Source organism: Pogona vitticeps, chromosome 4 (genome assembly GCF_051106095.1).
Source record: "Pogona vitticeps strain Pit_001003342236 chromosome 4, PviZW2.1, whole genome shotgun sequence".
NCBI classification, from domain to species: Eukaryota; Metazoa; Chordata; class Lepidosauria; order Squamata; family Agamidae; genus Pogona; species Pogona vitticeps.
In genome coordinates this window covers 117,460,299-117,473,877 of record NC_135786.1, presented here as the reverse complement: position 1 = coordinate 117,473,877, position 13,579 = coordinate 117,460,299, and the positions used below count along the sequence as shown (strand labels likewise).

Below are 13,579 nucleotides of genomic sequence, written 5' to 3'. Positions count from 1 at the left end.
CTTGGCATGTGAGCTCTTGTGTATTCTGTATTCAATTTCATTAGATTAGTAGTCCTTTAAAAACCAGTATTATGCAATAATCCTTCCACATTCAGGATCACCACCACCACCCTCTGTCTACCACTACCACCATAATGCCTCTAACTACCAGTCACTGGGGAGTAGTAGAAAGAGATCTTAATTGTCCCACTTGTGGTCTTCCCAAGGATGCCTGGTTGTGCACTCTTGAGTCTGTTGAAGTCTGTTGCTGAAAGCAGACATGTTTGTCAGTTTGCTGTTGATCTGTAGTAAGGGGTGGACTAGTCTGGAGAACTTGAAGCTATTCTGCTCTATAAATCTCTGCACTTCTGCTGCACAGATAAAGGAATTTAATTTAAAAAAATCAAAATTTTGCAACACGTGACTGAGCTGAGGAACACCTGGTTCTCCATATTTTTTAATTGCCACTTCCACAAACCCTAACAAGCATGGCTAATAGTAAAGAATTATGAGAGTTGTGGATCAAAGGCATCTGGATAACTAAAGGGTCCCCATCCTGTTTTTAAAAGTAATTCCATATGAAAAACATTTTGTAGATTTAGGAAGTTAGAACAATGCTGCATTTATTAAACCTGTTACACAGCAGTTTATCTTGGCTCAGGTTTTTCTCCCTGTCAGCCTAACTAAACTGATAACATCTGTCTCAAGTCTCCCCCCCCCCCCCCGCCTTTTAATATATTAATTTCTTGGCAAGACTGTTTCAGAAGGCCTCCAAAGTATTAAAGAGCAGGAAGCTTGTCCTCTTTTATCTGTGGCCATCCCATTTTTTAGTCTTTAGAATGAATACTCTGTCCTATCAAAGTACGAGCATACTATGACCGCTCCCTCCTTAAGAGATAAGGCATAAAATAGATGTCGCTCAACAAGCAAACGTGGACAAAGTGGACCCTTCCAAGTTGGAAAGAACCTTGCCCTCATCGGCCCGATATCTTTGCTGCTTCAATCTCGACCGAGCCGCGCCACCAAGTCAACCGCTGAGAAGCCGGCTTCTACAGCTTTCCTTTTCTCATAAACGAAAAAGGAGGTACGAAACTACATGTCCCAGCATTCCACCGGGAAGCCTCGTAGAATGGGGACAAACCTTGTTGACGTATACAGAAATTAAGGCTACTAGTATGTGACTGGGAGCGCTGGGCTTCTCTGTCTCCGGGAAGTTAGAAAATTGTCCTGGGCCGAAAACAGCCGCCTCGGAGGCAACGAAGGACAGAGAAACCCGCTGAACAGAAGGGCCTGCCTGAAGGAACTGTCACTGCAGAGAAAAGGGGAGGTCTCGTCTCGTCGTAGTCGGAGGGAGAACGACCAGGAAGAACACCCCAGAAGTGGTAAGAAAATTTTTTAAAAATAGCCGAATCTTAGATTAGTAGTGCCACTTGATAGTCAGCCGTCATAATTTACGGAATTCCAAATCCCACATTGTATTCAAGCCTGCTTCTTCCGAATTATGGTGATTCCGTGAGTCAGTGCCTTCAAAAAAAAAATCCTGTCGTTAACTACCCTATTCAGGTCTTGCAAACGAAGACCTGTATTCAGGAGCAGGAGAGTCACTCTCTCTCTCTTCCTCGTTCATCGGTTTGCTGTCCTTACACATAAGATTTGCTCTTTGAGTAACAATTCTGTCTCCAAATTTAGGATTTAAGTTATACAAGTTCAATGCTAATATGCTTTTTTTAAAAAGCACACATAAGCAAGCACAGAAAATGGCCAATGAAACCCACTTTCGACAAAGAAATACTTTATTTATTAACCCTTCTAGGAAGTGTAGGTGTCTGACTCTGGAGCCAGAGGTTGGGAGTTCGATTCCCCACTCACTGTTCATCCTGCAAGTAGCCAGCCTGTGTGGCCTTGGGCAAGCTGTATAGTCCCAGGGCAACCCCAGAAGATATGGATGGTAAACCACTTCTGGGCATTCTCTACTGGGTAAATCCTTTAAAATGGTTGCTGGAAATCAGAATTGACTGGACAGCACATTATGATTATTATTAGGAGAAGTGTCTTTCAATGTGAGCAGTTGGGCTTGGGGATGTGAGAGAACTTCTAACCAGGTGCCTTTCAATTATGATGGACTTAAGGTGTGATAACCTATAGAGATTTTTAATCTCACTGCACACATTTCCCCAAATCCTAATCCTGCCTACTACAAGATACTTAGCATGGTAAATGGTCTGAGCACGCTAGTTCCCTCTCTTCCCCTGTTTTCCAATTTCCTTTCTGCTGTTTTCCAATAACAGTTTTTTTCAAGTTATGACACCATAACATTCTGTATCTCAGATGCTCTCAGTTGTAGGTTTAACAGTTTCAACACAATTTACCTGACTTCTGCCTTCCAGAGATACCTAACTTTTTATCTCAGGGTTGCATGTGTTGGTGAATGAGGCTTTGTGCACACCTAGCTACTCCTGCTGTCTGCTTTATGTCTGCCTGCAGAAAGACACATCCCCCTTGCGTTTGCGCACACACCTACAGTCACAAACACTTTTTCTCCTCTCCATCTGAAAGTATTTGTGTACCTACATACATTACTAGTGTGCTGATGTAGGGAAATATAAACCATTTGTAACTGTGAATGAGCCGCAGTTGGTATTCTTGAGTATTTCAACATATTTGAATAATTAGTCCCCAAGATACAGCTGTTCCCAACATGTGTAGTTTGTATTCTTGATCATACTCTCAAATCAATACTTCTGTTTTTATCAGTAGCTGTTTAGTTTGTTTAATTTTTTGATATTTTTTTTAATATTTAATTTTATACTGTATGTGTATTAGGTTGTGGACAACATGAGCTGATTGGCTCCTAACATTCATAAAAGGCACTAGGGCTCAGCAGAAGCTCCTTAGTAGGTAGGGTGGGGAGTGCCCTGGCCTCTCCCTCCAATGCCGTCCAATGCTGCTCTGTAAGGTCTCCCACCAGAAGGAATCCAGTGCAAGTGGAACCTTGTTAAGTTCTGCTGTGGATCCAACCAAGGCCTTGTATTAGGCATATTAAGAGGGCTACTACAAGAATTGACATATAGTACAGGAATTGCTCCGGAACTGCCACAGTTAAATTCATAGTATTTTCCATTGTCTGCACGACACACAGATCAATGCAAACTAACCTGAAGTTCTTTCCTCCTATTCTATATTTTTAACTCCACTGCTGAGGCGTCTACTTTTTTTGCATGAGAATGTATTAGCAGCAATTCAGGCATGTGTATTTGCTTGTGCCGATAGAAGAGCAATGTGTTTGTGTGTGCAGGGAGTAATGTGCCATTGGGCATTCTCCTTCTGTTGCCACAGCAGACAACCTCTTGTAACCCAATCAGCTGTCAAGTACACACTTTTCTTCGTCCTCTGTGGAGGGACAGGAAAGCATGTTCTCTTCTCCTTTGTTACAAATCCATTAAAAACAAGTTTTACTTGGTTTACTTATGAGTAAGGAAACAACAGCAACAGCAGTTGAGGACAGCTGCAGTGTGAGGGGCGAACATTGGAGTGAAGGTTGGGGAGGCAGAAGGATGGGATGGATGGATCATTCTAGAAACATGAGCAGACAGGGTCTTTTTCCCATATTGAACAGTGCCATCAGGGTTCCATATACTATAACTATATGCCAGTGTGGGAAGGCTCTTAATCAGTAAGATGGCCCTACATTAATGCTTCACTTGCATTTTTGCTGTTTATTGTAGTGTTTCTCTGTACTTGGACAACACACAATTTCAAAGACCATAGGGGGATGCTATGTGTGACCTGCTTGCAGTCTGCCAAGCCCTCAAAATAAACAAAAGGCTGCTCTTTGACTCAGCCAGAAAGTGGAACTAAACAAACCGAGAAATCAGAATTCCAGAGAAGATGGCAGAGATTACACAAACTGTTCAGAAAGGTATGGCTAGGTGCTGTGACTGGTTTGTTCAGAACAAATGGAACATATCAGTATAACAAAACAAATAAGTTACATTCAAAGACAAAGCTCATTTAACAATGTTAATTAAAATCTCAACTGATTTTATATGCAATGACTAGATGTTGACTGTTTTTAAGAGGTTGGGAATGGAAAAATGTTTTACCTCTGCTGAACCTTCCCAAAATATGAGTGGTCTTCAAAATATACAAGGTAGTGGGCTGGGTTTTGTTTTTGTTCTGGCTTATTTGTTTTTTGTTTTCAAATAGCAAGTTTAAGGCTGCCAACAGTTTTTCATAAATTTTGATTTTAGGAGAAACATCTGGTGGAAGTTATAATAATACTGTATATGGAACTGGAACTGGTTTGTGGGTACAGTCATGAAATTCAGCATCCATTGCTGTATCATTGAATCTTCTTTATTTTTGTGGCCAGCAACTTTGTCTTGCCACTAAAACCTGAAGGCCTAAATTCTATGCTGCTGAATAGGTTGAATGGAGCTGGAGCACCATGCAGTTAAAGAGCCAGTGTGCTAAATCCCATATAGTGTTGGGCATGAAGTTACTGGAGAAGCCTAGAGTGAACTGGGCAGTCATCTTTGATATCTTAGAACATTTATTTCACCCACTTGAGCTGCTATGGGTTCCCTCACTAGGAGAAAGACTGCCTAGAAATGAAGCGAACAAACAGGCAATAAGATAAGGAAAGATAGGATGTATTGTGGATTTTTTCCACCCATTGTCACTCATGGCCCAAGTGGAAAATTAAAAGATGGAGCCAGTTACTTTATTCAAACAGACAGACAAAGAGAAAGAGCTGGCAAACTAACAACAAATATACAGAGAGTTAGAATAAGCAAAATTTAAATAAATGCTTTGCTCAGGTTCTTCAAACCCTTATACAGTTTTAAGTTACAACAACCCATGTATCACATCAGAAAACAGTCTTCTCCAATAAAAAAATAGTACCATCCTAAGTTAAAAACATGTTCAGAAAGACACATAACAAACAAATGGTTCAATAAGATAAGAAAGGGAAGAAAAAGCTGTATGGGCTCTAACTGTCTCTGAAAATCAGTTTAGATGTTTCCTGTCATGGCAGTGCTTATTCCCCAGTTTCCTTAACTTTAACCAGGGCCTGGCCAGCAGAACAGTCAAACAGTTGAAAAGTCAGCTTTAAGTTTTTTCTTTATCCTTTGCTGAGAATTTAAAAACTTATAATCATATATATTCCAAAATATGCAAGGCGGGGAAACCTACTTGGTTTCATACAGGATACATGTATGATAGGACCAAAGAGAAAAAGCAACACAACTTTGCAGATTTTTAAAAGAGACATTTTAGGCAGTCTTTCAGCCAAAACCTTTTGATGGGGCTTACAAAGAATAACAAAACTAATTTTGAAGCAAGAAGTAAGAACATCTACATGGTAATAAAAATAGACACTGTTCAAAGTAATAGCTTACAGCAGTTCATTAGATATGTAATATGGTACTTCCTCTGTATGGTGCTGTTGGACTGCATAGCAACTTTGAAGCTTATAAATAATCTACAATTCTAAGTCACTCAATCATATAACAGAGGTTTTGTTTTTTTGTTTTCGTTTTGATGTGTTGATCCATTTAGAGTTGCTCAAAGAAGATGAGCCAACATCACAGACAGTCTTCCAGCCTCCGAATAGTGAAAATAGCTTAGTCAGTACACAGCAAAATCAAACTGAAGAAACAAAAAAAGATTCATTGTTGGAAATGCACCTCAATTCTGAAGGAATTCCTCTGAAAACAGAAAACAGTATGCCTCCAAGATGCACTGTAGAAATTTCCCCAGTGGCATCTGTTTTTCTTGAAGGTAGTTCTGTAGACAAAGATGTGGTAGATTTCTCAGATGAAAAGATAGGGTGTTCATATGATGTGACATCACGGAAGACTATTTTTCAGTCCCCACGTGGTACAAATACCTTAGCCAATATTCAACATTATGCATCTGAAGAGAGGAAGAAAGATTCCTTGTTGGAGATGCACTTAGATTCTGATGGAGATTCTCCGAAAACAAAGACCAGTGACTCTCTAGGCTGCAGTCTAAGAATTTCTCTCCGAACAACTGTATTCCCAGAAGGTAGTTCAGTAGACAAAGACATGGTAGATTCCTCAGATGAGAAGACTGACTACTCAGGTGAACTGATGTCACAGAAGCAGATGTTTCTTCAGTCTCCAAATAGTGAATACAGCCTAGCCAGTACACAACAAAAGGAATCAGAAGATATGAAAGAAAATTCCTGGCTGGAAAAGCGCTTAGATTCTGATGGATCTCCCCAGAAAACAGGAATGAGTGAGATTTCAGGATGCAGTGCAGGGATTTCTTCAGTTGTAACTGCCTTCCCTGAAGTTAGTTTTAAAGGCGAAGATGAGGTAGATTTGTCAGATGAAAAGTCTGAGCATTCAGCCCATGCTACCGTACAAGATTCTCCAGTGGAAAAGGAATGCAGCTCATCCGAAATCGTTCTAGAGGAAAAATTAAGTTGTTCCCTGAGTCAGCAAAGCCAACACTCGGAATGTTCTGAAAACCACCCAAAGGTTCATTTTAACCAGAAAAAAGAAACGTTACTTCGGAAACCTAGAGGAACAGAGAGAAAGAGATCCATGACTGATGGTAAGGCAATATTTATTTTATTTTTTAAATTTAAAATATTTTTACCTCACCTTTCTCCTTAAAAAGGAATCAAGGTAGCTTAATAGCCCCCATGGTGAAGAAATAAAATACTCTGGCCCATCCTCTTTTTTTAATAATTAAACTAAACTTTCAAAAAACTAACCATTTTAGAAATATTTCTCTAAAATTTCCATTAAAATAGCTAAAAGACCAAGAGATTTAAAGCAAGCAACTGGAAGAAAATAATTGTACCGATAAAATTGCAAAATATTTGTACTGATAAGATTGATTGTATTCTGTAAAAGCTGGTATACTGTAGAAATGGTAATTTTTGGGTTCATTGTCATTAAATGGAGCAGGAGATTGAGGCTCAAACTTTGAAGCAAACAGTAAGTACTGAAGGTCTCAAAGACAGACATACAACTCTTGACTCTTAGTAGCCCATTAAGAGTCTTTTGATTTTGTAATCTGACACACCCATAAATTTTTCAAGTTTAAGTTTGTAATAAAAAATAGGTCTCAAAAATATGAAAAGTTATTCATAGAATATCTTGACAAGTGCCTTGCAGTTTGACGGAAGCCTGCAGATATCTAGAGAGCCTCTTTGTGGAAAGAACTGAGCCTTGTGGTGTCGTGGTTAAGCTTCTGTATTGTAGCAAAAACTCTGCTCATGACCCAGGGTTCAGTCCAAGGTAGCCAGCTTCACTCAGTGTTCCATTCTCCCAAAATAGGTGGATTGAGTACAGTACCTAGTTCACTGTGGGCGGGGGTGAGCAATGTGCAGCCTGCATAAATAACTTGTAAACCACCAGAGAGTGCTTTAAGTGCTAAGGAGTGGTATAAATGCAGCACGCTTTGCTTTGCTGCTCAGCTGGTTATAAATTCTTGTTGTGGTGCCTCGAAAAGGTTTACCAAATATTTTTGAGTGTAATATAAATGTTACGGAAGCATCTACAGTAGTTTGACTCTTACAGTATCCCCAAAGCAACCACCCACACCTTGTTTGTACATATCTTATTGGTTGATGAAGTTGCTAGATAACTACTTTACTTCTTATAATGGAAGAAGCTATATCTAGTTAGTTGCACTCTATCTTAAAAAAAAAAGTAGGACACTGTTTTTAAACCAGAAACGGAACTGTATTCAGAAGAGGCAAGCCAGTACCTTACACAAGAAGAACACAGTGAAACTGAAAGAGAGCTATGCATACTCTTTTCAAGGTAACAATACCTTTGCCCTTTATATAGAGTTCACTTGTTCTTCCTGATATGTGCTTGCTGGTGTCACCTAGTTTCACCTGAGCACAGTTCTTATGGAATTTCGGTTCACACTTATTCTTAAAAACCCACTTTTCTTTTCTTTTAAGAAGTAAACATCTCTTTGAGAAATGAGTCTAAAATGTTTCAAAAACCTTGAATAAACCCTTTAATAACTCCCGTAAAGTCTTTAAAACTATACTATCTGCTTGAACCTTTGTTATATTTTCTTCTAAGAGGTCTGTGCTAATTTGAAAGCTAAGACCCGAGTGGGGAACATGTCGCCTGTTAGCCACATGCAGTCCTGAGGTCTGTGTTTGCCCCCAAACAGTCTTAGGGCCCTTTAGAACCACATATGTTCAGAAGGGTTTTAAATTCTTCTTTTTAAACATGGGGGCTAAAGAAGTCTCTGTGTACCTCCAGATGGTGTGGGGATCAATTTTGCCATATTTCAAGACCCCTAGTTTTATTTTTTGGGGGTATTGGGGTGCATGAGAGGATTTTTCATTAAAAAAAGTTCTCGCCAGACAATGTAAGGGGGAGCAGCTGTCCCAGGTAGAGGGATGGGGATGTGTTTTTCTCTCAATTTCCCCACTCCCTAAACCAAATAACGTCTATTTTGGGTTGTTGTGCTACCATAAGCACATTGTCATGTTGGATATGTTGTACTTGTCGTGCTCTTTTCTGAATAACTTTCTGTCTTTCCCCACTCTTATTTAATAGACTTTACCACCCATGGAGTTTTTCTGACAGTCATTATACTTTTGGTTGCTGTTTTCATCAGCACCAGTGGCTTCTACACATCCCGTCTCCCAGTCATGCCAAAAAATCCAGTCGTAGAGGCCTTCCTGTCAAGCTTTGAACCACTGAAGAACAGTTTCCCAGGCCAGAGCCCTTACTTATGGGACCGAGTGCGGAAGGTCCTGCAGAAGCACCTCAATGTTTCTCGTCACACTGAGCCAGCTATCTTAATCTTTGCTGCTGCCCAGGATGCTGAAGCAACCTTGAAGTGCCTGACCACACATATTGCTGATGCCTATTCATTGTCCCTAAAGGGTAGCACAGTCCATGTCGATGGAGCTTCTAAATCTACACTCAGCAGCGACAGTGCAAAGTTGGCCATGGATGAAAAGCTGAGTTTTGGCTTTCGTGGAGGAGGAAAAGCAGCAGTGGTGCATCATTTTGAGTTGCTGCCCGCAGGTTCTACCTTAATCTTTTATAAATACTGTGACCATGAGAGTGCAGCTTTTAAAGATGTGGCTCTGATTTTTACTGTTCTGCTGGAGGATGAGAAACTAGAGCGAAATGTTAGCCCACAGATAGTGGAAGAAAATGTGCGGGATTTCCTTTGGGACACATTCACCAACTCAGATGCACCATTGTCCTACAACCACATGGACACAGACAAACTGAGTGGATTGTGGAGTCGCATTTCTCACTTAGTCCTGCCAGTTCACCCAGTACAAGCCATAGAGGACATGGGTTGCCATTTGCAAATGGAACTAAGAAAAAACTAAGGTGGAATTCATGGGAGAGTCCCAAAGCTCTGTACAGTTTAAATGAAGACCTGTTCTTGAAAACCTATTACTCAAGCAGGGATCTAGAAATATTAATGAGAAATAGGGTGACTTTTAGATTGTTTATATATTTTGATGTCAGATTTTATCATGAAAATTGTTTGATAAAACATTGGAGAAAGAAATTAGGAATATATTGATCAGACTATGTAAGCACTCAAGAATTGTAAACACTCAAGATGCAATCTAAGGAAATTACAATTAGAGCACAGATAAGAGGGTGATATTTTACACTTGCACGTTATATATCCCAAATATTTTTTTGAAAATTAATTGTTTGGGAATACCTTTGTAAGGAACAACCAAATGCCACAATATTTTTCAAGACTTTCAGTTCACAAGCAGTCAATATTGTTTGGAAACGAATAGTTCCATCTTGTTGTTGTTTAGTCATTAGGTCGTGTCCAACTCTTCATGACCCCATGGACCACAGCATGCCAGGCCCTCCTGTCTTCCGCTGCCTCCCAGAGTTTGGACAAATTCATGTTGGTTGCTTCGATGACACTGTCCAACCATCTCGTCCTCTGTCGTCCCTTTCTCCTCTTGCCTTCACACTTTCCTAACATCAGGGGCTTTTCCAGGGAGTTTTCTCATGAGATGGCCAAAGTATTGGAGCCTCAGCTTCAGGATCTGTCCTTCCAATTGGTACTCAGGGTTGATTTCTTTCAAAATGGAGAGGTTTGTTCTCTTTGCAGTCCAGGGGACTCTCAAGGGTCTCCTCCAGCACCTTGTAGGATTTTGAGCATTACCTTGCTAGTGTGTGAAATGAGTGCAATTGTACAGTACTTGGAGCATTCTTTGGCACTGCCCTTCTTTGGGATTGGGATGTAGACTGATCTTTTCGAATCCTCTGGCCACTGCTGACTTTTCCAAACTTTCTGGCATATTGAGTGTAGCACCTTAACAGTGTCATCTTTTAAGATTCTAAATAGTTCAACTGGAATGCCATCACCTCCACTGGCCTTGTTGTTAGCCATGCTTTCTAAGGCCCATTTGACTTCACTCTCCAGGATGTCTGGCTCAAGGTCAGCAACCCCATTATCTGGGTTGTCTGGGACATCCAGATCTTTCTGGTATAATTCCTCTGCGTATTCTTACAGCCTCTTCTTGATGTCTTCTGCTTCTGTTAGGTCCCTACTATTTTTGTCCTTTATCATATTCATCTTTGCACAAAATGTTTCTCTTTTTTTCTAATTCTGCAAGTTTTATTTCTCTACATTACTTCTATGTTTCATAAGATCAAAAATAAGATCTCAAATATTCAACAGTCTTACAGCTATGGAAAAACTGTAGCCATAAATGCTTAAAATATATCAAAACTAAACTTAAGTTGCAGACAAATACTTAAATCAGAATTCAGTCCAAAATACAGGAGCAAAAATACAATAAAATATCAAAAATAACGTTTTAAGTTACATTCTAAAAATGCAAGAGATTATTGCCTTAAAAAGGCAGATTTAAAAATAAAAGACAAAGAATACACCTCTTAAAGTATCAGAGTTGTTGAAAAAAAAGAAAATAACGTTCTTAGGCTCTAAGCATATTAAGAACACACACAAAATAATTCTAAATGCTCACCCAGCCAAACTAGCTTGAATCTATGGAGGAAAATCCATGTTGATTGTTGTGGGTATCTGGAAATGAAGCTTCTGCACTGCTACATGATTGTTGCTCTTTGATGTGTGATGCCCAAAGTAGTATGGAGCTGCAGTGATGTGATGAATTCCTCTGTCTATGTGTCTAATCTCCCTAGATTTATAATTCTTTCAGTTGTTCACAAACATGCCCCCCATCTATAAATCTCTTTTTCAGGAGCCTGGCGATCCAGAGCATTTTAGCTTAGGAAAAGAAAAAGAAAAGCTTTCTCTTTTTTTTTATTTTATTTTTTAAAATTTTATTCACACAGAAACAAAAAACAAGACAAAATAGAAGCAAGGAAAAAAGAAAGGAAAAAAAGGGGAAAAAACAAACCCCTAAAACTAACCCCTCCCCCCTTTGAAGTCAGAGACTCCAGCTTCGTTAACCCGTCTGCTCCCCCAATTTCATTTCCAGTATGTGCTAAATAAGATATACATGCATCATAAACTTTGCCCTACACTCCTGTCGTCTTCTGGGCCCAAGAATATATCATTCCCAGCTTTGTTTTACATAGTCTCTTGGTTGTTCCCGTAGTGCTTCTGATAGAGTGTCCAGTTCTGCTGTATCCCATAACTTCTTTAACAGCTCTTCTATCGTTGGAACCTCATCGGTTTTCCATTTTTGGGCCCAGAGTAGTCTAACTGCTGTGAGTATATATATATAAGACAATGCTTCAATTTATTATCATTAATGCCTGATATGACATTCAATAATACCATTTCAGGTTTTATATTTAATTTCTCCTGGGTAATTTCTTTTGCTACATCCCATACCTGTGTCCAATAATTTTTGACCTTTTCACATATCCACCGCATATGATAATAAGTTCCTGCATTCTTTTTACACTTTCAGCATATATTGCTGTTACCCTCTGATATTTTTGCTAATCTTACAGATGTGTAATACCATCTGACACAAAATGTTTCTTTAATATATCCAATTTTCTTGAACAGATCTGTTTTTTCCCTTTCTATTCTTTTCCTCGATTTCTTTGCACTGTTCATTTGAGAAGGCCCTTTTGTCTCTCCTTGCTATTCTTTGGAAATCTGCATTCCATTTTCTGTAACGTTCCCTATTCCCCTTGCATTTTGTTTCCCTTCTCTTCTCTGCTATTTGTAAGGCCTCGTTGAACAGCCACTTTGCTTTTTAGCATTTTCTTTTCTTTGGAATGGTTTTTGTTGCTGCCTCCTGTACAATGTTACGAGCCTCTATCCATAGTTCTTCAGGCACTCTCTCCATCAAATCTAGTTTATTAAATCTGTTCTTTCCACTGTTTATTCATAAGGGATTTGGTTAGATTATACCTGACTAGCCCCGTGGTTTTTCCTACTTTCGTTTAAGCTTGAATTTTGTTATAAGAAGCTGATGATCAGAGCCACAATCAGCTCCAGGTCTTGTTTTTGCTGACTGTATTGAGCTTCTCCATCTTTGGCTGCAGAGAATATAATCAATCTGATTTCGGTATTGCCTATCTGGTGATTTCTATGTATAGAATCGCCTCTTGTGTTGTTGGAAAAGAGTGTTTGTGATGACCAGCTTGTTCTCTTGACAAAACTCTATTAGCCTTTGCCCTGCTTCATTTTGAACTCCAAGGCCAAACTTTCCTGTTGTTCCTTTTATCTCCTGACTCCCTACTTTAGCATTCCAGTCCCCTATAATGAGAAGAACATCTTTCTTTGGTGTCAGTTCTAGAAGGTGTTGTAATTCTTCATAGAATTGGTCAGTTTCAGCCTCTTCAGCATGGGTGGTTGGTGCATAAACTTGGATTACTGTGATGTCGAAAGGTCTGCCTTGGATTTGTACAGCTTTTCCCACTCTTTTGTTGACTATGAGGGCTACTCCCTGTCTTCTACGGGATTCTTGCCCACAATAGTATATATAGGATTCTTGCCCACAATAGCTCATTCCCGTCCATTTTAGTTCACTGACGCCCAGGATGTCAATGTTTCTTCTTCCCATCTCATATTTGACCACATCCAGCTTCCCAAGGTTCATAGATCGTACATTCCAGGTTCCTAAATCAGTATTTTTCTTTGCAGCATCAGACTTTCCTTTCACTTCCTGGCATGTCCGCAGCTAAGTGTCCTTTCGGCTTTGGCCCAACCACTTCATGAACTCTGGAGCTATTTGTCCTTGTCCTCCATTCTTCCTCAGTAGCATGTTGGACGCCTTCTGACCTGAGGGGCTCATCTTTTAGCTTTTTGTTTCTGTTCATGGAGTTCTCTTGGCAATGATACTGGAGTGGCTTGCCAGTTCCTGCTCCAGGTGGATCGTGTTTAGTCAGAACTCTCCACTATGACCTGTCCATCTTGGGTGTCCCTGCACGGCATAGCCCATAGCTTCTCTGAATTACTCAAGCCCCTTCGCCACAACACTTTAGTTCCATCTAAAATGATGTAAAAGAACAGTAGGCAGCTGTGATCCTTCAGATGTTTTCAGTTTACACTTTCCACAAGTCCACTCAGCAATGAGGTATAATGAGATTTGTAGTTCAAAGCAACATCTGGAGGGCTGTTGTTGCCCACTCTTGCCTTAATGAGTCAT

At 39.8% G+C, this 13,579-nt stretch overlaps 1 protein-coding gene across 2 annotated transcripts; it reads left to right on the top strand.

The window, feature by feature from the left end:
• Nucleotides 1-743: 743 nt before the first annotated feature.
• Nucleotides 744-12,504, top strand: TOR1AIP2 (torsin 1A interacting protein 2). Of its 2 annotated transcripts, XM_020789717.3 has the most exons (4): nucleotides 1,095-1,361; nucleotides 3,705-3,898; nucleotides 5,542-6,564; nucleotides 8,544-12,504. In XM_020789717.3, the coding sequence occupies exons 2-4, from the start codon at nucleotides 3,868-3,870 to the stop codon at nucleotides 9,335-9,337; spliced, it is 1,848 nt and encodes a 615-aa protein (XP_020645376.3). In that variant the 5' UTR covers nucleotides 1,095-1,361; nucleotides 3,705-3,867; the 3' UTR covers nucleotides 9,338-12,504. The 2 variants fall into 2 exon arrangements, with proteins under 2 accessions (XP_020645377.3, XP_020645376.3); XM_020789718.3 differs by lacking the exon at nucleotides 3,705-3,898 and having other exon boundaries at nucleotides 744-1,361.
• Nucleotides 12,505-13,579: the final 1,075 nt, after the last annotated feature.

Excerpts from the sequence above, each read along its gene's own strand:
- TOR1AIP2 (XM_020789717.3), top strand. The coding sequence starts at position 3,868 with ATGGCAGAGATTACACAAACTGTTCAGAAAG. Across the intron at positions 3,899-5,541 it reads TACACAAACTGTTCAGAAAG|AGTTGCTCAAAGAAGATGAG; the intron begins GTATGGCTAGGT and ends TGATCCATTTAG. Across the intron at positions 6,565-8,543 it reads AAAGAGATCCATGACTGATG|ACTTTACCACCCATGGAGTT; the intron begins GTAAGGCAATAT and ends CTTATTTAATAG.